General features: G+C 38.3%; 1 protein-coding gene across 1 annotated transcript in view; it reads right to left on the reverse strand.

Annotated features, from left to right (window-relative positions):
* The window catches only part of SPTA1 (spectrin alpha, erythrocytic 1), a 64,850-nt gene that overhangs the window by 27,361 nt on the left and 11,301 nt on the right, over window positions 1-26,188 (reverse strand). Inside the window, exons 10-25 of the mRNA XM_059902531.1 lie at window positions 25,029-25,166; window positions 24,325-24,435; window positions 22,913-22,990; window positions 22,612-22,767; window positions 21,055-21,259; window positions 19,478-19,659; window positions 15,514-15,757; window positions 14,085-14,207; window positions 12,276-12,493; window positions 11,375-11,467; window positions 9,771-9,908; window positions 8,397-8,548; window positions 7,578-7,764; window positions 6,295-6,396; window positions 1,821-1,912; window positions 794-938 (exon numbers count right to left, since the gene is read on the reverse strand). Coding sequence (XP_059758514.1) covers window positions 794-938; window positions 1,821-1,912; window positions 6,295-6,396; window positions 7,578-7,764; window positions 8,397-8,548; window positions 9,771-9,908; window positions 11,375-11,467; window positions 12,276-12,493; window positions 14,085-14,207; window positions 15,514-15,757; window positions 19,478-19,659; window positions 21,055-21,259; window positions 22,612-22,767; window positions 22,913-22,990; window positions 24,325-24,435; window positions 25,029-25,166 — 2,364 coding nt within the window. The remainder of the gene's footprint in view (window positions 1-793; window positions 939-1,820; window positions 1,913-6,294; window positions 6,397-7,577; window positions 7,765-8,396; window positions 8,549-9,770; window positions 9,909-11,374; window positions 11,468-12,275; window positions 12,494-14,084; window positions 14,208-15,513; window positions 15,758-19,477; window positions 19,660-21,054; window positions 21,260-22,611; window positions 22,768-22,912; window positions 22,991-24,324; window positions 24,436-25,028; window positions 25,167-26,188) is intronic.

A 26,188-nucleotide genomic window follows, 5' to 3' on the forward strand; every position in this document is an offset into this window, starting at 1 on the left:
TTCAAAAGATACATGCACCCCTATGTTCATAGCAGCACCATTTACAATAGCCAAGACATGGAAGCATACTAAATGTCCATCGACAGATGAATGGATAAAGAAGATGTGGTATATATACAAAGGAATATTACTCAGCCATAAAAAGGAATGAAATAATGCCCTTTGCAGCAACATGGATGCAACTAGATATTATCATACTAAGTGAAGTAAGTCAGAAATAGAAAGACAAATACCATATGATATCACTTATATGTGGAATCTAAAATATAACACAAATGAACCCACCTATGAAACAGAAACAGAATCATGGACATAGAGAACAGACTGGTGGTTGCCAAGGGGGAGGGGGTTGGGGGAGGAATGGAGTGGGAGGTTGGGGTTAGCAGATGCAAGCTTTTCTATATAGAATGGATAAACAATAAGGTCCTACTGTATAGCCCAGAGAACTATATTCAATATCCTATGATAAACCATAATAGAAAAGAATATAAAGAAAGAATGTATATATATATATATGTATAACTGAATTACTTTGCTGTACAGCAGTAATTAACACAACTTTGTAAATCAACTATAATTTTTAAAAATTTAAAAAGTTTTCCCTCCATGTGAATGGTCCTGGGGCATGTCCTCTTAGTGGACTTGCCTTAGGGACAAGGTAAAAGTACAAGTATGCAGTAGGATAAAGAGAACTATAAGAATAAGAGACTGGACAATAAAACCAAAGAAAAGGACATTAATAGGTATAAATATGAAGATGAATGTGTTGGAAAAGCTTAAAAGCACGTCTCACCTTTTCCTCCAGGGGTATGAGGTCCCTCTCAAAGCCCTCATGCTGTCGCTGAAGGGCTTGAACACTGAACAAGTCTGAGCCAGGGTCAGCAGCACTGAGGGTCTGGCACTTCTTCTCAATCTGTTCCTTGGTGTCATCTGCTTCTCTGGTACATGAGAGTGAAGAGTTTAAGAATAATAGGCATACTAGAGGCAGACTAGCTGAGTTCATAAAGAAGTCATCACTACCACCATCATCATCCTTTTTAATGTGTTAGAACTTAGGTGCATTTAATCTTTACAACAACTACTTGAGGCCTAGTTACTATTACCAGTCCCATTTCACATATGAGAAAACTAAAGCTTAAGAGGCTAAGCAGAAAAAAAAAAAAAGAAATTAACTATTTTTTCAAGGTTATACCACTGCCAAATGGTGGAGCCTAACTTTCAACCAGGTAGCCTGATGGAAAACTCCATGCTTAACTGTTGCGTTTCATGATTTTCCAACTTAAGCCATTCTAAACAAGACCTGTCTGCTTCAGTTTTCCCTTCTCCGAATATTCAAAAATACATTTATACACAGTAAAGGTGTTTGGCTTTCATTAGGCTTGTTCATTCATTTGTTTGCTTACTTAGTTGTGTGTGTTTCTTAGTATAGACACAGATTTGGAAATCAGACATAAAAAATTGTTGAATCAGCAGTTGGAGTCAATATGATGTTTCTTGCCCTCTACTGTCTACTTCTAGTTCAGAAATGTAATTACTTAAACCTCTTGTTTCAACTTCAATTTTCATTCACTATCATGAAAACATATAAAGACTGCTAATTATGTATGTACCAGGGCCCAAGCCTAGGTACTAGAAAATTGAAGTTTGTTGTCTGGGAGTAGTCTATGTGTCAAGTGAGCAATCTACTACTGAAGCGCCTGATTTCTGATTTTCTCCAGGAAGAAGGGTTAAATTTATAGCTATGGATCTACTATACTAAGTAGAATTGGCAGTTCTTGAGCGGGTTCTAGAGTAGCACTGTTTTCAGTTAAAATTCTTACCTGTGAAACATTTGGACAGCATGGGCACTGCCCAACAGCTGGCGCTGTTCCTCTGCCAGCCTCTGCAAGGACCCCCAGCGGGCATTCAATTCCTGAAAGAGGCAAACACAGACTTTAGTTAGGGAGCTAACTCAGACAGCTCAGTGGTGTCTAAAGACTAGATGGTTGTGGCTAAGACTTCCAAAACTGTGTTGAATAATAGTGGTGAGAGTGGGCAAACTTGTCTTGTTCCTGATCTTAGTGGGAACAGTTTCACTTTTTCACCATTGAGGACGATGTTGACTGTGGGTTTGTCATATATGGCCTTTATTATGTTGAGGAAAGTTCCCTCTATCCCTAATTTCTGGAGGGTTTTTATCATAAATGGGTGTTGAATTTTGTAGAAAGGTTTCTCTGCATCTATTGAGATGATCATATGGTTTTTCTCATTCAATTTGGTTATATGATGTATCACGTTGATTGATTTGCGTATGTTAAAGAATCCTTGCATTCCTGGGATAAATCCCACTTGATCATAGTGTATGATCCTTTTAATGTGCTGTTGGATTCTGTTTGCTAGTATTTTGTTGAGGATTTTTGCATCTATGGTCATCAGTGATATTGGCCTGTAGTTTTCTTTCTTTGTGACATCTTTGTCTGGTTTTGGTATCAGAGTGATGGTAGCTTCGTAGAATGAGTTTGGGAGTGTTCCTCTGCTATATTTTGGAAGAGTTTCAGAAGGATAGGTGTTAGCTCTTTTCTAAATGCTTGATAGAATTCTCCTGTGAAGCCATCTGGTCCTGGGCTTTTGTTTGTTGGAAGATTTTTAATCACAGTTTCAATTTCAGTGCTTGTGATTGGTCTGTTCATATTTGCTATTTCTTCCTGGTTCAGTCTCAGAAGGTTGTGCATTTCTAAGAATTTGTCCATTTTTTCCAGGTTGTCCATTTTATTGGTATAGAGTTGCTTGTAGTAATCTCTCATGATCATTTGTATTTCTGCAGTGTCAGTTGTGACTTCTCCTTTTTCATTTCTAATTCTGTTAATTTGAGTCTTCTCCCTTTTTTTCTGGATAAGTCTGGCTAATGGTTTATCAATTTTGTTTATCTTCTCAAAGAACCAGCTTTTAGTTTTATTGATCTTTTCTATCATTTCCTTCATTTTTTTTCATTTATTTCTGATCTGATCTTTATGATTTTTTTCCTTCTGCTAACTTTGTTTTTAATTTTTTTTCATTCTCTAATTGCTTTAGGTGTAAGGTTAGGTTGTTTATTTGAGATGTTTCTTGTTTCTTTAGGTAGGATTGTATTGCTATAAACTTCCCTATTAGAACTGCTTTTGCTGCATCCCATAGGTTTTGGGTCATTGTGTTTTCATTGTCATTTGTTTCTAGGTATTTTTTGATTTCCTCTTTAGCCACAGCAATCAGAGAAGAAAAAGAAATAAAAAGAATCCAAATCGGAAAAGAAGAAGTAAAGCTGTCACTGTTTGCAGATGACATGATACTATACATAGAGAATCTAAAGATTCTACCAGAAAACTACTAGAGCTAATCAATGAATTTGGCAAAGTAGCAGGATACAAAATTAATGCACAGAAATATCTTGCATTCCTATACACTAATGATGAAAAATCTGAAAGTGAAATTAAGAAAACACTCTCATTTACCATTGCAACAAAAAGAATAAAATATCTAGGAATAAACCTACCTAAGGAGACAAGAGACCTATATGGTGAAAATTATAAGACACTGATGAAAGAAATTAAAGATGATACAAACAGATGGAGAGATAGACCATGTTATTGGATTGGAAGAATCAACATTGTGAAAATGACTATACTACCCAGAGCAATCTACAGATTCAATGCAATCATTATCAAACTACCACTGCTATTTTTCACAGAACTAGAACAAAAAATTTCACAATTTTTATGGAAACACAACAGACCCTGAATAGCCAAAGCAATCTTGAGAAAGAAAAACGGAGCTGGAGGAATCAGGCTCCCTGACTTCAGACTATACTACAAAGCTACAGTAATCAAGACAGTATGGTACTGGCACACACAGAAATATAGACCAATGGAACATGATAGAAAGTCCAGAGATAAACCCATGCACATATGGTCACCTTATCTTTGATAAAGGAGGCAAGAATATACAGTGGAGAAAAGACAGCCTCTTTAATAAGTGATGCTGCGAAAACTGGACAGCTACATTTAAAAGAATGAAATTAGAACACTCCCTAACACCATACACAAAAGTAAGCTCAAAATGGATTAAAGACCTAAATGTAAGGCCAGACAACATCAAACTCTTATAGGAAAATATAGGCAGAACACTCTATGACAAAAAATCACAGCAAGATCCTTTTTGACACACCTCCTAGAGAAATGGAAATAAAAACAAATGGGACCTAATGAAACGTCAAAGCTTTTGCACAACAAAGGAAACCATAAACAAGACGAAAAGACAACCCTCAGAATGGGAGAAAATATTTGCAAATGAAGCAACTGACCAAGGATTAATCTCCAAAATTTACAAGCAGCTCATGCAGCTCAATATCAAAAAAAAAAACAAACAACCCAATCCAAAAATGGACAGAAGACCTAAATAGACATTTCTCCAAAGAAGATATACAGATTGACTACAGATACATGAAAGAATGCTCAACATCATTAATCATTAGAGAAATGCAAATCAAAACTACAATGAGGTATCACCTCACACCGTCAGAATGGCTTTCATCAAAAAATCTACAAACAATAAATGCTGGGGAGGGTGTGGAGAAAAGGGAACCCTCTTGCACTGTTGGTGGGAATGTAAATTTATACAGCCACGATGAAGAACAGTATGGAGGTTCCTTAAAAAACTAAAAATAGAACTATCATACGTCCCAGCAATCCCAGTACTGGGCATGTACCCTGAGAAAACCATAATTCATGTACCAAAATGTTCATTGCAGCTCTATTTACAATAGCCAGGACATGGAAGCAACCTAAGTGTCCATCAACAGATGAATGGATAAAGAAGATGTGGCAATGGAATGGAACAATGGAATATTACTCAGCCATAAAGAGGAACGAAACTGAGTTATTTGTAGTGAGGTGGATGGACCTAGAGACTGTCATACAGAGTGAAGTAAGTCAGAAAGAGAAAAACGAATACCGTATGCTAACACATATATATGGAATCTAAAAAAAAAAAAAAAAGTGGTCATGAAGAGCCTAGGGGCAAGACAGGACTAAAGATGCAGACCTAATAGAGAATGGACTTGAGGATATGGGGAGGGGGAAGGGTAAGCTGGGACAAAGTGAGAGAGTGGCATGGACATATATACACTACCAAATGTAAAATAGATAGCTAGTGGGAAGCGGCTGCATGGCACAGGGATATCAGCTTGGTGCTTTGTGACCACCTAGAGGGGTGGGATAGGGAGGGTGGGAGGGAGGGAGATGCAAGAGGGAAGAGATATGGGGACATATGTATATGTATAACTGATTCACTTTGTTATAAAGCAGAAACTAACACACGATTGTAAAGCAATTATAACCCAGTAAAGATGTTAAAAAAAAAAAAAAAAAAAGACTAGATGGGGCTTAAACCCTGGTTGTTTTCATGTTATCTCCTTTAGAAAATGCACAGGTTCCTTTCTTTCTTGGATAGCTTGAACTTGGGTCTCAACTATGCCAATGTAGTTAAGAAAGGAATTTGTTTTCTTCTGAAACTGATGTTCTAGGGTGGAACAATCCACCTTAGAGCAGCAATTGATGTTGGCTGCCACAGAGATATATTACAACCTCTAAAAAATGAGTGGAAAGTGTTGCCTTGGTAGTTAGAAGGTATTACCTTTCTCTATGAGAAATATAATACCGCTCTGTGTCTTGAAATTACTAAACCAGGTAGCCTCTTAGAACCCTATTTTACTGTAGAGAGTAAGCAAATTGTTCCTATGCACTTTCCTTCTCACTCTTACCCCAGGTCAATCACCACAAAAGGAGGCAGAGACTTCATCCTCACTGGTTTATGACAACTCAGAGAACTGGACTAGACATTCTATTAATTCATTACATCTTTTATGGAACCACAAGTCCAAATCTGAGTCAGGTCTAGAATGCTTTTTCCCCCATCTCTATTACCTATATTCTTCTTTCATCAGATTTTATCAGAGTATCTCTTCCAGTAAACTTTATTGATTAACCACTTCCCACTGTCATAGTTCCTTTATCTGCATTTTCTTTGTATTCATGCATTTGATCACTGAATTTCTTGTGGCGATGGGGGGTGTGTGGCAATTTATAGATTTCAGATCAGTTAAAATGGATACATGGCTGGACTATCTGAACTATTTCCTTTGACCTTTCCTGTAGCTAGCTCCATACTGTCATTACCTTCTGCATGTTCTAGTTGATCTTCAGAATATGAAATTAAGTATTTTTAAATGAAATGAAGATTTCCCAAACCTGGTGGTGAGAAGAAATAAGGAGCCATAGTTACCTGCTGTATTTGAGCTCCTTCTGGTGTCAGAAGCTCTTCAAATTGAAGATCATCAGCCACCTTGTTGATATCCCTCAGCCGAGGCTCATTGGTCTTCAAATCCTAGGTGGGAAAATGTATCCAAAGCAGTATAAATCCCCTTCTCAAGAATCTTTCATACTTACCTGCTCATCTTTGCCCCGACTTGGCTACAGGTTAAAACATATTGCTAACCACATTTGCAGAACACAGCAAACTGCCTTCCTCCAATCTGCCACAAAGAAGAGTACCTTTAAACTCCCTGATACCCAGTGGCTATCAAAAACGTGACAAGAGAGCTGTTATTTATATGGATTATGGAGCACATTAATTTTCCTAGATTTCTCCCTGGATTAAATTATACCATCAAAGGAGTCTATACCTGAGCCATGTAATGTTCTTTGCTACCAATACAAATTCCTCCACCTTTTGTAGAATTTCATTGCCTAAGTTGCAATTTGCTTATATTAAGATGTTGTAACAGCTCTAGGGAACTCATCACCATGTCTACGGTGATGACATTGTTTATTTCACTATGAAATGGGCTTTTAATGAGTTTCCTCATGGAAGTCTCATTCTTGGTATTCTTTTATAAATTGTACCCTCTTTTTTTCCCCTTCCCTTTCTTTCACTTCTCTCTCTCTCCATATGTATATATATGTGCTTTATCTTTATCTATCTATCTATCTATCGATCGATCAATCGATAGCTTTGTATAGTTTTGAGTTCCATGTGTAAGGAAAGTATCATATGGAAAAGAAAGGAGGAAGTAGTTTATACTAATTGCTAGTTAAAATAATGGAATGGATCTGAGAGAATAAAGGAGAATGGGAAAGTTTTAGGTAGGCAGAAAATTAGAAATTTTCTGGTTGTAAAGTCAGGTTGTTCTTCCCACCTTTCCATCCAAACTTCTGCCCCATAATTAGATCTTGCAAGAGTCTCACAACACCCCATCTCAACCTGGGCAGCAGGAACACAAGACAGTATAGGACAAGTTGTGAAGATTCTGGGAGACCAGCACTTCCAGTAGGATGTGGGAATGGCAGGAACTGCAGGCTGCAAAGTCAGGGTGACTAGTTTCCTCTGCATTTTCCTTCCACTTGTAATATCCAGAGAAATATTTGAAATGTGGAAGTCTCAGTAGTTTTGGGGAGGATATTTAGCAAATATGAAATTAAGGAGTTACTGAGGAGGAGATATGGGGTAAAAGGAAATGATGATAACCCTCATAAAGCCATCTAGAGGAGTTGGTTCCTCTTTCTCACCATTTGGAACTCATCAAACTTTTTCTGCAGCTCCCAAACATCATCTAATTCCACCCCGCTGTTTTCTGCCTTTTTTTCTCGGATCCAGTCCAGCATGTCTCCTGCCTCATAGGCCAGCAAAAACTCATTGTAACGTTGCAATAGACGACGTCTGCGTTCTTCTGCCCGATCCAGGAGAGAAAGGTACCTGGGTGAAGAAACAAAGAGAATGGGAAATCTGGAATAAGAGATGGAGAAAACACAGAAGAGTAGAGGCAGGGTGAGAAAGGGAGAGAATGAAAGGGACAAAAATGAGAGGGAGGAAAAAATCAAAAGAAAACAGTAAAGAGAAGAGGAAATAAAGATGGAAGGAAAATAGCATTGAGAACAGAGAGACAAAAGTGTTTCATTTAAAAACAATAAAAATGTCAATGTTCCAACAGTATGACTGGCAATATGCCTTCCTCATTCTATAGAAGTGAAAATCTCACATTCCTATTGACAACTGGATATGAAGTAGCCTGGCATAGTAAAGTTCACACGGAAGTCAGAAGACCTTTTGATAACCTTGAAAGAGTGAAAGAGTGCCAGGCAGGGAGTCAGAATACGTGACCCTAATATGTGTCTGACCTCTGGCACTTGACTTAATGGTTCTGGGGTTCCCTTTCCTCATTTAAAAAGTAAAGGGTTTGAATTACCTTAAGTTTACTTTCAGCTCTTAAAATCTGTGAATTTGCAAAGCATCCTTAATCTAACAGATATAGAATCATAAGACGTGTTTTTGACCAATCTGAAATGTTTGGCCAAACACTGTTCTGTTCTTCAGCCTTCAGAACTTACTGGTTCTCAATCTGTTCCTGACGCTGGGTGATGTTGCCTGGCTCTTCTCGCCTCCGTTGTGGGAGCATAGGAAACTCATCACGGGCAAGTTTCCTGACGTAGACAGCTGGCACAAAGCCTTGGTGATCATCAGTTTCCACTTTCCACCAGTCCTAAAGGGAGAGAAAATCCCCACTTCTTCCTTAGTTCTTGGAAAAGCCACATATAGGAGAAGTTTTAACCCTCATAACTAAGTCTCTAGGCAAAGGGACAGGCTGATGGCCAGATGAAGCAAACCATTGCTTATGGGTAGCATATAATTTTTATATATTACAAAGAAGATACATCAGAAGTTGCAGGAATTGCAGAGATAAGCCTCTGAAGTCAAGGAATCTGATACTTGATGTTAGATCCTTAACTGTGATGAGGTTTTCAAAAACTGACAGCCATTCTCTTCATGATGGGGCATTTTGTCCACTAGGAATTCACAAAAAACCCATAGGGCCAGAATCGAACTGGGGCTTTTCGTGGGTGAAGCACCTGCATATGACAATATTGTATAATAACTTCTCACCATCCCTCTCCCAGAGCCCCTAAATATTGTGTGTTGCCCTGAAATTCACCTATGCCAATGCTTTATGCTTAAGTATGACCTTGATCTCCACAGGAGGGTTGCTATACTAACTGCTCTGGAGTTAACATCCTCAGAGAATAATGTGGTGAAATGAAGACTGAGCAAAGAGAAAAGAGGACTGGAACACAGCTTATTTGATAATAAAAATCTTGCTTCTCTAAAAAAATTACTTGTCCTCAGAGTAACAAATCCCAAGCTCTCTTTTTTTCTTCTCAATCATTTTTGGAGATTAATGAAGCATTAGAATATAAAAATATTTCTCGTGCTCTTATGAGAAATATATTTAAAATCCTAGACAATACTTTGTCAGTATTCTCACAGCCATAAGGGCTAAAGAAAATCTAAGTTGACCAAAGACTTCTCCTTGACCAGGCTCCTCTTAACCCCAGCCATTTTTGTTCCATTACTAGGAACAATGGGTCAGAAGAGGAGCAAGGAAAGATGAGAAGAAATAGGCAGTTTAATCCTGTAAACATATTACAGAATTGTCACTCATGGCTTACATGTCTTTGGGCTAGTTACTTAAGCTCTTTGAGTCCTCACTTTGTTAACTGTAAAATTGGTATTATAATCTCAAAAGATATGTACAGGATCCTACACAGCATCTGGAGGAACGATACTGCTCAATAAATTATGGTTATTTAAGAGAGAGAGAAATAGAAAAATATTGGCTGGTTAAAACATGGGTATCTGGCAGGGTTGGGAGAGTCGACTGCAAGAGCCACCCTGTTGATGGGGAGAAAGGTAGAAGGGAAAGTCACCTTGTTGATGGAACTGAGCAGTGTTAAGATATCATCTTTCTTCATGGTGACTTCTCGGGGGCTGCGGGCCTGGAAGTCATATAAGGCCACAACCCTCTCTTCTCGAGCAGCTTCCTCCACTGGTGCAGCCTGTTGTTGCTGAACAAAAACAGTAAGCAGAACAAGCCAGTCACCCATAGGAAAGATTTCCCTGTACAGCCTACCCATGGTGGGCCATCCCTGCACCTTACAGGAGAGGGGAGCCCCTGGCTGAAATCTCTTACATGGCTGCCAGTAACAGAGCTACTGCAATATGCCATCTTCAGAGATATCGTTCCATCCTAACACTTCTCAGGGGACAGGCGGGCTGGGAAATATGAACACAGAGTGAGCAAGTAAGAATGTAAGTTTTCAAAAACATATTAAATGCTCTAAACCACCAGTTCTTAAGCAGACAATAAAGGATTGTATGCATCCATGTTCCAGAAAATTGTTTGAGAAAGTGAAAGACCCACTATCTCTCATCACCTTCTCCATTCCCATTGGAGCTGAAGATGTACTTCCCCTTACATATCCCTCTGATTTTGTATCCTTCAAGTACTGTTTCCTCATAACTTACAATTCATAAATCCATCTGTTTTTGTGTAGGCACCCACTGTGCAGAGCTTGAGGAAGGCACAGCACCAAAGCTCTCTAAATATATATTGACTTGACATAGTGAGTCTATGTCTTTTCTACTCCCAATGTATGGATTCAGAGCCCCTCATAAGACAGAATTCCTTGAATGTCAGAAGTGTACCTCTGTTGCTTCCACTATACCATGAGATACCCATATCATTTAGTTGATTCCAGCTCCCATCACTCTTCAAGACATTTATTTTCACCTTGCAGTCTAGCCATTCTCACATTCTCAATCCTTTGCATTTCCCATTTCTCAAATACACTTGATTATTTTGTGCTTCAGTGCATTTGCTCTCATAGCTTATTCACTAGAAGAGCCCTTCTTCTCATTATCTGCATAGTAAACTACCTTTAAAAAAAATAAACTGGCTTGCCTCAGCTATGAAGGTTTTCCTATCTTCCAGCACTCTTATTACAAGAGAATGAAAGACTCCTTTCTTTGAGATTCTTTTTCCTGTTCATATATCTATTATATGCAATTATTTGTTAAAATTTATGACCTAATAGACTGTAATTTTCCTTCAAGTCAGGATTATTTTTTATTCATGCTTGCACATGGTAGACATTTAATAAGTGTCAGTATATTAAAAAAAAAAAACCTAAGAAAGGGAGGAAATAAATCAGGAGGGAATATAAGAGGAGAGATGCAAATAAAAGAAGTAAGAAAAGAAGGAGAATGAAAATATAAAATGAAAAAGGAAAGCAAAAAAATAATATACCAGTGAGTAAATGATAATACCTACTGAGAAATTCTTATAAACTAAATCTCTGTAGGTGCTACAAAGATGCTACAGTGCCTGCCTAAAGATCACAGGACTATTTTCTATTGCAGTTGCTTCCTGGACTATGTAAAGTAAAAACTGGTAACAAAGAGAATCTCCTAATTAATTCCTTTTACTCTGTGGTGGAGAATGTGATTCTTGTCATACCTAAGTCCTTCTTACCTGACAGGCTTCTGCCTGATCCCGAAGAGCTTGCATACTGTTTCCAAAAGCCTTTAGATCCACCAGAAAGGCCTCATGCTTCTTTAGAAGAGCCTGAATTTGTTGATGGGAAGATCATCAGAAGCAAATACAGGAAGAACACTAAGCATCCCTGGGGAGGGTTTCAACTATTGTTTTGTGTTATACTTATTGTCCTAATTCCTGGTACGAGACACTCTCCACCTATAATAAATTTTTTAACTCTAAATTTGCAAGTATCAAGAAAATAAGAGTTAAATGAACAACAATATCAATATATTTGCTTTAGTCAAAATAAAGTCAAATTGCAAGTGTTTTCTCAATGCACATCACAGCTGAAAAAGGATACTGCTGAAAACATTGCTTTGTAGGATTAAATATTGGCATAAGTTTAGATGCCCATGTCAAGTATTTCTAGTGCATAGGGTTTGTGAAATACTATACTGGCTGACCATAGGACAATGAGCAAAACAAAGAAATGGATATAAAGGGTAATTATGACCTTTGAAGTTCTTCTTGCCCCAACGTGTCTGCCTGACTTTATTACAATAAAGTAATTAAGTATATGTTAAAACTATGGTTGGTTTGTGAAATCCCAAGCTCAGTCTGGGAAATTTAGGATGGGACCAAGACAGGCATAGATGTCTGGTCATGCCTTTTTGGGCTTAGATAATCTCTAAGAAATATGGATCTCTGTGGGGTTAGGAAAACGTGGTGTATCTTTTGTGATTTCTGTTAAATCAGGTTATCCCAGCAGATGAAAGCCAAAGGTTATCACTCTGGAAACTCCAAAAAATCTGAGAAAACCTGCAGTTGTCACACAATCTAATCAGGTACTAATTTGATGAGTACTAGACAATATCCTTCCCTGTGCCCACCTTACCCCAGCTGCTTCTTCATCAGCCCCATAGTTAGTGTTGTCTACTATAGGTTCCCTCTCTCTAATCCATGCTTCTGCTTCATGCAGGTCAGCTAGGTATTGCTGGAACTGGACATTGGCTTCAAGATCATTCTGCCGTCTAGCAGCTCGAGCCTGGAGAGATTCCATATTCTCATTCAAACTCTTGACCCTAGAGGCCACATCTTCTGCAGCAAAGTGTCCTATGGAGTAGTTATAGAAAAGGAGAGTTTTACCCTCATTAATGTCCATTATACTTTAATCCTTTTGGTGACCTGGGAGAGAGAAAGGGAGCCATGAGAATGATGCTGCATGTAGTCAATGTGACATTTCACCTAAGTTCCTGGGAACTGGGATGTCATAAGTGAGATTAAGCATCAATAGATGCTAATGGGGTATAGGGTATATGTGTGGTGGTGAATTGGGTGGTACAATCTCTGATATACAGACTGAAAACAAAATACCTATGTGTGGGTACTGCTCAGAGTTCCAAAAACGTGTATTCTCTAGCTTAAGCAGAAAATTCAGCATATTTTCATTTCTTTTTTTTTTTTAATATCAGTGAATTAAAATTCATTCTTAGGATTGTGTTAAGTATGTTTTTTAGAATTTGGTGAACACCTCCACAGATAAACCAAGAAGATACAGTGAAGTGTTGGCAAAAATCAACAAGCAGATTTTCATTTTTGCCCATAAAAGATTTATTACTACAGGAATTGTTCTCCCATCCTAAACAACTAGAAAACAAGACAGAGTGTAAGATACAATGATTTTCAGAAGATAGGCAGAGGAGTGTGACTCCTGAGAGAAGGGAAAGAAATGAGCTATGCCTTATGATTGCCACAGTTTATGCTTGGGGCAGTTTGTAGACTGCAGTGCTGGGAGGACTAGCCCAAATAGAACTAGCAATCATACCATGCTGAGGAGACAGAGATCAGAGTTGGGGGAAGACAAGACAGCTAGAGCTTGTGGAGCAGAGTACTGAGAAGGGTGCTGTACTGGGGATGGAGTTTTGGGGATACACAGAGAGGTCCCATGAAGTATGTGACTGATTACTCCTTTGCACGCATGTGTCAGGAAACTCTTCAAGGGTAAGGAAAAGAAGACTGGAAAGCAGTAGGCCAAAAAACTCCTAAGGTCATATAGAGTTGTGAATAATTAAAATTAGCTCCCACCAAAGTGAAAAGATATTACAATACATGAAGTAGTATCCTCAGAAGGGTTATACCTTAGTAGTGGACTAGTCTCTAAATTAGTTCCAGAATAAAAACTTCCCTGGAAGAACCATAAGAAAGCAGATCCAAGAAGCTCAACGATTGCAAAGCTAAAGAAACAAAGACCACTACACCAAGTTATATTGTAATCAAATTGGCACAAATTGGTGAAAACCAGTGATAAGAGAGTCAGAGGAAAAAAGACATTACATACAAAAGAGCAAAGATAGTAATGAGAGCAGACTTCTCACCAGAAACTCAGCAAGTCAGAAGACAGTGCAGCAGCATCTTTAAAATGCTCAAAGAAAGACAATATCAGCCAAGAATTTTATATCCAGTGAAAATGTATTTCAAAAATGAAGGCAAAAGGAAGTCTTTTAGACCGAAACAAAAGCCCAGAGAATTTATTATTAGCAGGACTTCATTACAGGAAATGTTAGAGGAACTTCATGTAGAAGGAAAATTATACAGGTAAAAGTATCAACGTAGATAAAGGAATGAAGCCCTAAAATTGAAAAAAAAAACTTCTCATATATTTGGCACAGTGATGACAGGTCAATTCAATCTGAATCATACATACCTTCCTCTACCATTTTGTTCCCCCTCTCTGTTATCACTTGGATGCGTGGCTCATGGCTGGCAATATTAGCCTGGATGACTTGGTGTCTGTTCAGAAGATTCTTGGAGGAAATCAGGTCCTTGCCTAGAGATAAAAATAATTTCAAGGTCATTGTTATAGTGCACAGAATAATAAGAAGCTACTGTACTTCTTTTTAACTCCTGGACCTACAAGTTCTTCCCATTAAAGTTCATTAAGTGGGCTTCCTAAAATTTATGCTGTTTGTCTGAATTAACTCTGCTCAGCTTTGTTCTTCCCCTTGCCTCTTTGTACTAAGAAAATGCATTATTCTATAAAAGACAATGAATAAATCACTCTTCTCTTTGGATGACAGGTAGCAAGGCACGTAACTCTTCAGCTCAAACTTCCAATAATTTCATGCAACCAATTTTCTTTCAACATGCTGTGGTATAAAAAGCAGGATCTTCCACTTGCTTATTTCTATGGATGCCATAAAGTTATTAAGTCCTCTAAACTAAAAATAACTGTTTTGTAGTTTTCTTTGTAAAGATTAGACAAAACCTACAAAAAGTGCCTCGCTCATTGGTTAACACTAACAAGCACATAATAAATACTATGTACTGTTAATTTCCTGCTTCTAAAGTCCCCAGTTCCAGCTGTCTACTTCATCCTCCCTGTCTCCCATCCACACTTCTACTCTCTTTCCTCCAAAATTTTCTTTCCTCCAAAATTTTCTTCCATATACTTCACACTAAATATCTCCAGAAACCCTCTATGCCCGTCTCTCCCTCAAAGAGATCTTTTCTCTTCTAGGATGTTTTCCCAGACAAGCCCCTCTGTTGTCATATGGTCCAGCCTCTCATAGATGTACCCAATACATGTATATTAAGTTTGCATTATATTTATGTGCACTTTTTTTCTGTATTTCAATGCAAGTGTCCTGGCACTAACAATGGTGGACTGATAGATTCCAAAGGAAAGGAAATTATGTACTTTATCTGCTGCTTCACCCCTTTTATCCTTGTAATAGCTCATACATATCCTTGTGATAGCTCCCCTTATAAAAGGGAGCCACTGACAATATAAACAAAAACACTTGTGACCTCAAACGCTAACCATGACTGCTCAGCCAAGGACCTTGGCAATAACTTAACTTAGAGCAAGTAGCAAAAAGCTGGTCACTTTAGCTCTTCCCAGAGGCCTTAAATTCATGGCATTCTTCATGTCTGGTTTTAGGAGGTAAACTTCTCAGTATGAATTATTAAAAAATCCTTTTTTTTTTTTTGGAAAGCAGGAAAAATTTTCAAGAGTCTAAGGGGAAAGACCTGAGGGCAAACTTTGCTACTGTATTCCAGATCTCTCAAACTATCTGCAGACCTTGGTCTTCTCCTTATGGCTCCGCCTGCTCGGGCTGTACGGCTGTACTAACCAAGGTAGGTGGAAGCTGCAGAAGGTTCAGTCTCTTGGATCCAGGCCTCCTCATCCTCTGTGTCTCTGCAGATCTGGTGCAGGAGGAGAAGGTCAACGAGCTTATTCTTCCGGTTGGCCAGTCGCTTTTTCAGGTCTTCAAACCGAGATACCAGGGACTCCTGCCTTGCCCGTATGTCCCCAGCATTGGGATGGCCTATTTCTTCAATATATGCTGCCAGGTCTGTGAGGGTGTCCACCTGGTCCTGAGGAAAAAATAGCATCGGTGTCAGAAAATCCCATCATTCAGTAAAAAAGGATGAGAGTTGGGCATCTGGCATGGAGGGCAGGACGGGGGGTGGGTGGTGATGAGGAGAATCAGCTCTATATGTGCTCATGTATAAACTTCTAATCAGTGAAATAGAGTGGGAAAGTTTGCTACACTAAGAACCAATTCTTCAAGCTAAAGGCTATTTATAAGAAAGTAGTTCTGAAACCACGTGTTAGAAAGGACAAAATATGTATAGAGTGTGCCAAAGAAATCAGGGAAACCAGAACTACAAATGCTTGCTTGTTTGGGAGTAGTGATAAATTGAGGCCCCAAAGAAAACAGCAGGAGGCTTTTTCTATCTCAGTTCCCTTTCCAGCCTCTTTCTCACCCTTTAAAATGATCTGGAACTGTAAATAACAAGGAAATTTCTGAGGCTTAGGTTTGTTGCATAGCAGGAACCATGCCTATGAGATGAAATGTGACGTTACAAAAACAAATGTCAGAACCTCAGAAAGAGAAATTAAAAGGCCTTTCTTTGGCCACTAACTAATTGTATGAATTTAAGTAAATAACGGTCCCCATTTGGGTCGTATCTGAGAAAGGAGGAAAATAGAAACAGAAGTTTGAAGGATTTTCCTAGAAATAAAATTTTAATCGTATTACTATATGGTAAAATAGATACGAGAGATTCATTTCATCTTTATTAATGAGGTCAACTGTAACTGGTATAGCAGGAGCACAGAATACAGGATTTTTGTTTGTCTACTTGTTTCATTTTGTTGTTGGAATGGGGGTGGTGGTGATAAGAGAAGTTCTTCAAAAAATGGATGAGCAGCAGGTATTGGTTTTACTTATTCTACTTTGCCATCCAGTGCTCAACCTACACAGGGTTTGATCTATCTCTTCTTAATTTGGAACAAACCATTGATCATCAATAGCTTCTTAAAATGTATACTCACTTCTCCGTAAAGAAATAAAGGCTCTGCAAAGAGTTAAAATTAAAATCTCCTACTAACCAACTGTTCTCATCTCTTAGGACATTTTAACTTTGAAAAACATCATTGTGTAATAGAGCGATTTTCAAACATCATAAATGTCATCATGATTATGGTTTCACTGTACTATTTGAAAGCTAATGTAGTGCAAGATGCTTCAGACTAAAGAGATAGACTTGGCTGCTAGTCAATTGCCATTTTATCCAGCTCTTCACCTATTTTCATAATAGTTTCCTCATCTATATAATAAGGACTTTGGGCTAGAGAATACTCATGATCTTTTCCAGCTTTAATAGTCCATAGCTAAAATTTTTTTTGCAAGCATGATATCTTAGCCACTACTCCAACTAGGAGTGTAACCAAGGAGAATCCTATGGGGCCTTCCCGGGACAGATCCCTCCCATACCCTCTGTTTTAGCTCCTCTCTGAAGTTGCCAGGTAATAGTATCTGATGCATGTTTCCTGAGTTTTTCAGATGCTAAAACCAGCACCAAATGGAAGAAATTAACTAGAATACTTGATGATCGTGAGCACATAGCTCCCAGACCTTCTGGAACTGAAGGATTAATAAGGTTAACTGCCATGTTAGCTCAGCATCAACCGATCAGAGAATTGTGCACGAGCTGATCACATACCCCGCGACACCCCCTCTCTCTCCTGGTCTTTAAAAATGCTTTGCTGAAACCCTTCGGGGAGTTCTGGTTTTTTTGGGCTCAAGTTGAGGCAGGAGATAGATGGCCCCCAGGCTGAACAGTTTCTCCCCTGTGGACAGATACTCCAAAATAGCAGGAGAGAGGAGTTGAACCCTGCCTAGGTAAGAGATAAAAACCACATATTCCTCATTCTTGAAGTCAAGGAGACCTTCCCAACTACACATGTGCAGAAAGGCTCCCTGAAGGTAGAAAGGAAGGGGGCGCTACCCCATAGTAAGTGATGTCAACCTACACATAGGCCTCTTTGCTGGAATCCATCTTTGCTAAGAGATGTGCACGCACACAAGGGAGAACCCTGAGATATACCAAATATAGACTCAGAACCAGGAAAAGCAAGATGATTAGCCAAAGGAAACATGGAAGAAATGCCCCATATTAGTGATTCAAACTATCACGAGGGCGCGACTCTCTCTCTGAGCCCACTCGTGTGTCTATCCACACATACTCATTTTCCCCCTAATAAACACTTTACTTGTTTCACTACTTTCCGTCTCTCTGTGGAAATTCATTTCTACACAGCTGATGGGCCAGGGTCTTGTCACTGGCCACTGGTCCCTGGTTGCCTAGTGGCTAGGATTCAGTGCTCTCACTGCCACAGTCCGAGCTCAATACCTCTCCGGGAACCGAAACTCTGCTCCAAGCTGCTACAGGCTGAGGCATATGAAATCAAAGCCACCCATTCTTGCATGGCCCTGCAATACACCTTTCTCCGCTCCAAACTCCGAGATTTCGGTTTGTTGGGCCTCACTGTGCATTGAGCACAAGAGCTTGTGTTCCATAACAGGAGAACAAATTCCTGGTGATTGAATTTCCAAAATAGGGTCAAACTTTCCAGAATAGGGTCAAATACTCCTACTTATTACATGTTTACACATTCTGTTCCAAACTTTCCAAAATAGGGTCAAACTTTCCAAAATAGGGTCAAATATTCCTATTTATTACATGTTTACATACGCTGTTCCTCTTCTTTGTAAGTTTTTATTTACTTTTCACCAAATCTTTTCTTTTTCCTTCTTTGAAGATCTGTTGCAAACTCTCTTCATCCATTTAGATTTCAAAGCTATCTTTATATGGTTTTCCTAACTCCAGCCTTTTACTTCAAGCTCCATCAAACCATACCTAGAGCTATGTAAGTGACTGGGTTTGTTTTGTTTATTTCTATTTTCTGTAGATTATTCTGTCTTTTCCTTTTAACTAAGAGTAATCAAAGAGCAGACATCATAAAAGTGTATTTTAGCAGGACAAATCAGTGGGACTTTGTAGGGAACAGCAGAATAACTTTTAAATACAAGCTAGGATTCCTGGGATGAGAGATTGAGTCAGCTGGAAGTGGATTTCCACTGAGTTCTCCAGAAACTCACATGCAGTATCTATACTCTAGAAACTCATTGGATAAATTTATTTAAAATAACAGTGTGGTGGGATTTCAGTGGGTAACTCTGTAACTAAGGGCCTAGCCATCCGCTTCTTAGTCCTGGCCCTGCTGTTAATTTTCTCTGTGACATTGGGGAAGATACTTCACTTCTCTGGGTTTCAAGTTTCTTAAGAAAAAAAAAAAATGGTACAATTAAAAATATTTTCAAACTTTGAATTGCAGGATGCCAAAATAGAAAGAGGCAATTTTATAAAAACTTTTATTTTACAAGTGAGGATACAGAGATGTGAAAAGGTGAAAAGATACACCAAATATCACAGAACTAGTAAGTGATAAGGCTATATATAAAACCCAGGTTTTTGGATTGAGAGTACAATGTTATATTTAGAAGAGTCAATAAAGTCTTGTATCAGCCATGGGGTTCTGACAAAAGACACAAGGCACCCAGGAGAAAGGCTGGATTAAAGGAGATATTGGAAAGAGATAGTTTACCAACTAGAAGTTTTGAATTTTTACCTTTGGTTTCCTGCTCTCTCTCTCTTTTTTTTTAAACAATAATTACTTATGATCAGTGTGCTCAGAACATATACAGGTGATCTGGCCTATAATTGTCCAAAGAGCTAGCAACAAACCTGACGAGCAGCCATGGCAGACTCCAGGAGGCCGTGTTTCCTGAGCAGATTCTGTATATCAGCCAGACCTTTCCCATAATCCTCAGACTTAGCCTGCCATTCTACCTCCTCCAGCCAGTGCTTCAGGTCTTCTGCATTATTTTCAAATTGCAGTTGCTTGTTAGCTTCATATAACTGGGTCCCTAGGAAAAGATAGCAAGTATAAGACAGGTGTCATAACCGATCCTCATTACATGCTAAAACATGTTACATCAACTTAAGGAGCAATATAATATTTTGACCCTCCAGTGGGAAAAAGTATAACTGTCTCCCATGTGATTATACAAGAACTTACCATAAATTTGTAGAATTCGGATGGTATTTGTTTTTGAAGATAGTAGTGTTCTCAAAACAAAGATAAACAATTTGTTCATTTCTTGTTGAGGTATAGTGCTGCTATGTTAGATTTTAACTATCTTGGGTATTTTCATGTCACTTGTTACTCTCTATTGAGACCTCCTTTTCAAAGGGATTCAAACACAAACACTGCATTTTCTGAGAGAAGTATAAAACTTGGGGTTGGCTCAGTTTGAAATTTTGAAGTGTCTTCTCCTGAATATCTTTCTTAGAACTTTGCTAGGCCTCTATCTTGGTGCCCGTCCTTCATCACAAACCATGCCTACAATTTTCTCTTCCAGAGAATATCTTGATTATCCACATTGTTCTCAGCTAAATTCTTCATTCTATGATCTTATAGCAATTATTTGCGTTATTTCTGTGAAGCAATTACTATGATGTAGAGCAGCAGCAACTTCTTATTGTTACAATCAAGTTGAATTTTTTTTTTCCTAAACCAAAAATCAGGATGACATCCAACAAAATCAGTATGATGTATCTTTTCTATAACCAGGGCAGAGTCATGTCTATAGATGATGTTTATAACAAGGGGGATATTGACAGAGAAACTTTATTATTTGTGTTAATTATGGTAATTGATTAATTTTCCAAAATAAGAGGTGAAGTTAAATTTAAGTAGAGGCTATTCAAGCAGACATGGGAATTTTCTAAGAGCTTACCACAAAGCCTGGACATGCTCAGATAGGTAAAAAAAAAACAACAAGTCATCAAGCCCTATTCGTAAGAATAAAATATCATGGGAACATCATATGTGGCACCAACAATATTTTAATGTCTAATTTTATACCCTGGGTCAGAAAACCTTGTTTCATCTACAGAACCAAAATATGTATAATCTAATTTAAGGACACTAGTTTTAGGTGCATAGCCAATACTGAATTCATGGTATCTGAATATTTATTCAAGAGGAAGAAAAAAGTGGAAAAAAAAGTGAAGAAAACAAAAGTAATTTCAGTTGAAAAGACCTACATACATGAAGAAAACATAAAATTGTGTTAATATATAGTGTGATAAATTTAGGTTAGATTTTTAAATTTCTTGACCAGTAGAGGAAGACACAGGGAAGCAAATGAGTAGCATCCCTTCTTATAGAGGTCACTAGGTAAACTCAAGGTGGTAAAGATGAAGAAGGTGGGTTTCAGAATTTAGGAATTCGTTTTCAACAAGACTCTGTTTCTAACCTTTCTGTGCTGTAGCCTCCAGCAATTCCGTCCATAGTTTGGCAACTTCACTCAAACGAACATCCACACTTTCAGAGGCATAATGATTGCTCTCAATCATCTCCTGGCCAGTTTTCTGTAGGTTATTGAGCTGGATCTCATTAGCTGCCAATTCTTCTTCAAAGACTTGCTGCTTTTGAACCTGGCTCTTCAAGTTCTGTGTATCCTGAGACAAAATGAAAACAATTAAAGAAAACCATTCCTTGAAGAATGAGGGGCAGACATTTTGAGGACAGGAATTTCTTTTCACTATAAATCTAACTGAACTAAAAAGAGGATATAAGGCAGAACTGTCCTAGTCCAAGTATAGAGCCAGAAGAGGCTTAGGAAACTGTGTGACCAATCCCTCCTCTATACAAATGACAGACATGGCTAATCAACCCCTGAATTTATTTCTATTGAGTCTGGATATAGTCTGAAGATCATTTTAAATACGACACCCCATGCAAGCATTAACAATCTATCAGAGCTGTCATGAAAGATGGAGATTATTTTCCATTCCTGTCCTAGTATATGAAACATCCATCCTTTTGTCGCATATACAGAAGATCTGTTTACCCTGCACACACTGGAACCATAACTCCTCAGGAGAACACAAGCACATAGTGCTGAGTTTTCCAGAATGAAAGGTACAGATTAGATGCTCAAAGTTCTATAAAAAAACGTAAGAACAAAAGCATCAGAGGTATACATTTAAGACTAAATGATATCTAGAAAGTAAATACTGTGAATAGATATTGGCCTAGAAATCAAAAGACTAATTCTAGCCCTGATTGTAAATGCAAAAATTTGTGAGTATATATGTGTGTGTGCATAATAGTTTATATTGTGAGTGAAAAATATGTGTTTACACAAGCAGAAGGTAAAGAAACCTATGTATAGCTCAGAGATAATTCAGAAATTTTTCAAAGTCATACAAACTAAGACAGGAGAGGGACAGAATTCAAGCCCAGTTTTTACCTTCTCCAAAAAGAATTCATGCTTCTACCCCTTATGTTAAACTGCATTCTAAACATTGATTCTTGGCTAACCTTGGGCAACTCACTTCACAATTCAGATCCTTGGTTTCTTCATCTGTAAAATAAGGAGTTGTTCCTTTCCAGCTACAAAACCGTGTAAGTCTATATTATATCAAACCATTAGGTTACTTTTGAGTTCCGGGTAGCTTGAATGTACATTATGATTAGACACAACATTTTCCTACTATAAGCGTGCAGAGGGCAACAGAAAAGGGGATAAGCAGCTAAATAAGGAGAGTTCCTCCCTTCCTCCGTTCTGTTAAGGACCACTGGAAATTGTGCCAGAGAAAAGGGGTGATGGGTAACAGAGTGTAGGAAAACCGGAAACTAGATGTACAGTCTTGGAGGAGTCATTGCCCTTCTCTGAGACTCTGTCTCTCCACCTATAAAACGAGGCTCACCAGCTGAACGCTATTGTCCTTTCAGTTCCAAGACTAATTCCATGAAATTCAGTCCCGATGAGTATGTCCAGGGTCTGCAGTTTGCAAATCCTGCCTACCTTGTAATCTTCATCATCTGCCAACTTTTTCTTCTTGTTGATCCAGTTCTTTAAGTCATCTGAGTCCTGATACAGTCGCTGCAGAAGCAATGAATCCTCCAGCAATCTGCGTCGAGTGGCAGCCCTTTCACGTAAAGCATTCTGTCGGGCCAACAGCTGGAAAAACCATAAACAAACTCACTGTCAGCAAAATCAAATATGGATACATGAGATTCACTGCCCACCAAGGTTATCATGCTCTAACACTTTCCCTGATCCCGTGCATAAGCAGGCAGAGGCACATCTGGGACCTTGGACATACCCCATCCCGGATAGCAGCAATGTTCTCTGAATCATAATGGTCATTATCAATCAGTTTGGTTGCAGTCTTGTCTAAGGTCTGGAAAAAAAAAAAAAAAAAGAGTGGTTTTCCTTCAGTGGCCACTGAGTAAGTGGCCCCAGTTTGGCTAGCTGTTTAAAAGGGAAGCATGACAATGTCGGAAGTAGACAAGTTTCAGGGTCAGAAGATCTAGGTCCTACTTCTGATTTCTGTTATAAATTGTATTTCAAAATGTATTGTATCTCAGGCAGGTTAATTACCTTCTCTATGTCACAATTTTTCTTTTTTAAATCTAATTTACAGTAAATGAATCCTGATGTCACTACGAGGTGAATATCTGATCTAGTCTTAAATTTTTAAGAAGAAGCCTTATTGATATAGTCACGTCCAGTGCCACCTGTCTCTATCTACCTATCTATCTGTCTATCTATTCATCCTTCCATCCATCATATATCATATATACTTTTATCTACATCTATATCTCTAGCTACATGGGGAATGGAGTCACAAATTATAGACATGAATTTTTACTCATATTCATTCGTGATTCCCAAAATTGCTAGGGCTCAGGATGGATTAATTGATTGGGAATAGGAAAGTGATCTAAAATAAACAATAGCATTTTATAAACAGTAATTTATTTTACACGGTTAGATTTTACCAGTGAAAATCAACTTAACAAGCATATGGACTGGGAATGACCATATTAAGCTCTGTATTGACTGAAGACTAACAGAGAAGACTTGGAATTTTGTTGTTAGTGTGGTTGTTGCTGCTGGTGGTGGTATACATGCACACGTACAAGTTTAAAGTCAGCACTGTTCTAGGGAACATACAGTAGATTGGACAAGTAAAGTCTTCCTCACACTTCTCTGAGACTTGCTTATGTATTGACATAAGACATTTTCTGGGACATTGTACTTACAGTTCACAGGAAGACTATAGTAGCATTAAAGGAGAAACACATAGATGAATATATACAGGAAAAAATAGATACTACTTAGATATCTAGATATTACTAAAGAAAACCAAATGGAGATATTATTGGAGGGGAAAAATATAAAAAGTAAATAATACATTCAAACTTTTAAGTTATGATTCTATGTCGGATATGGATCCAATAGTTTCTATTTATACTACAGAAAAAATAAGACAATCATGCACTTTATCAGAAAATATAAATGGCTCAAAATCATTAAAACTTTCTAAATATGTTTTGTGGAATAGAAATGTATTGATAAAAAATGGGTATGATTATTTTTCTGGATGTTTTCTCTTTAAAGAACAACCCTCATGTTATGCCTGACAGTTATGAGTGATTCTAAGGATTGGTATTGTATGAGATGATATATACAAACATGAAGCCAATACCCAAACCAGGGCCCATTTCTTACTGTGATCTTCTCCTCCTGGGCAGTAAAGGCTTCCTCAAAGTCATCATGCTTTTGAAGAAGGGCTTCAACACTGCCCAAGGAGTTTCCCAAGTCCTCATTTTCCAGGAAGGCCTATAGAAGACAGAAAGATACATCCCAGCTGTACCTCACTGGTGAGAAACATTCCCTTTAGAATATCTCTGAGAAAGGAGTAAGGAAGGAGGTGAGGGGAATAGAGAGCAAGGTGGGAATTAGCACAAAGTAGGAGAGGAGATAGAGGCTAACATTTAGCAGCAGGAGCTTGAGTCCCTTCCCAATCTTCTCATACAACTTTATCACTTTTGTCTCTGTGTCTGAACCAACCAATCTAGGCACAATTCTGAGATCTCAAACACTCAAGAGGACCACTCACCTCCTCCAGGAAATCTCTCGTTAACCCTGCCTGACTCATTACGTTTTCTCTTGCTGAACTCTTAACAACTGGATATTCATTTCACCTCATGTTCAGTAGAGCTTAAAGACTCTCTGCTTTGTATTTAGGTATTTTTCTGTGCATTTGTCCATGAGGGAATTTCAAGAGCCCCACAGAGAGGGCCAATCTTTTCTCCTCCTTGTGGCTCACCCTCCAGTTCCCAGGTGAACTGAAGTGGTTGTAAGGGTGTTGATAGTAGTAAGTAAGGAGAAGGAGAAATGGCTTCTGGACACTTTCTGAGCCCCTTTGTTACCTCTTGTCTACTCATCCAACTGTCCACTTGCTCACTGTCACGGTAGAAGAGGTGCAGTTCCAGGCACTGCTCATACTGCTGCCAACGCTTGTCCCACAGTTCCAGCAGAGCATCCCAATGGGAGGTAAGTGCTGCCATCTTTGGAAAGGAAGAGATAATGTGCCAGGAAGATATTAAATTAATTTATTTTATCCTATATTCACTGAGCATCTAATAAATGCAAGGCTTTTTGAAGGATACAAAAATGAATAGGAAATGGGCTTTTCTCTTAAGGCTGCAACATCTAAGTGAATCACTGTAGTATAGGAAAAACGGGATAAATACCATAACAGAGGTACACCACACTTAATATGTATAAATAAAGAAGAAAAGATTAATTCTGATTCGAAGAACCAGGGAGTAGAAGTATAGAAAGTACTGTATCAAACAAAGATTTGAAGGGCAGGGAGGTGTGGATCAGGATTGTAGGAGGACATAATACCCCAAGCAAGTAATTACTCCAAGTAATCATTAGATTATATGAAGTGCTCCAGAGGAAAGTGCAATATCTTAAAAAGGTAAACATTTAATGAAATTCAAGTTTATAGGGCACTTAAATGATCAGATTGAGAAGTTTGCATTCTATTCCAAAAGCAAATAAAAACCATCACGGTGAAAGTGACATTCACAAACTCATAAAAGCCTTTGTTTCTGCCCAAGCATCTGCCCAAGAAATTCCAGCTTATTAAACAGGTGCTGTGTTAACTCCATTAAAAAGACAGTAACAATTCTCAGAATCCCAGGATAATAGGTAAGTTTTCAAGGATTTAGGGTCCCACTATTCCTTTGGCAGGAAATAGTTAAAAATAAAAATCCGTATTATAATTTTCCCATAGAGTTCTTGATGAACTGAAAATACGGTCATCTCAACCTTCATCATATAACACTGGGGGCTGTGCTTGGAATCTAATGATACACAAAGAGCCTGCAAATCTTATTTCAGTTGTCATCCCAAGGAGTTCCTGTGACTCTGTGACTGGAGTAAAATGTCTCAGGGATCAAGAGGTTTAGCTGAGCCCTTGGGATCTAGGAGGTTAGGATGATGGCAAACCTGAATCTTCATTCAGTGGAATTCTGAGTGTTTAAAGCTTTCCTGTTGCTTAATGGAGACTTGAGAAACA

This window comes from Balaenoptera ricei, chromosome 1, assembly GCF_028023285.1.
Source record: "Balaenoptera ricei isolate mBalRic1 chromosome 1, mBalRic1.hap2, whole genome shotgun sequence".
NCBI lineage: Eukaryota > Metazoa > Chordata > Mammalia > Artiodactyla > Balaenopteridae > Balaenoptera > Balaenoptera ricei.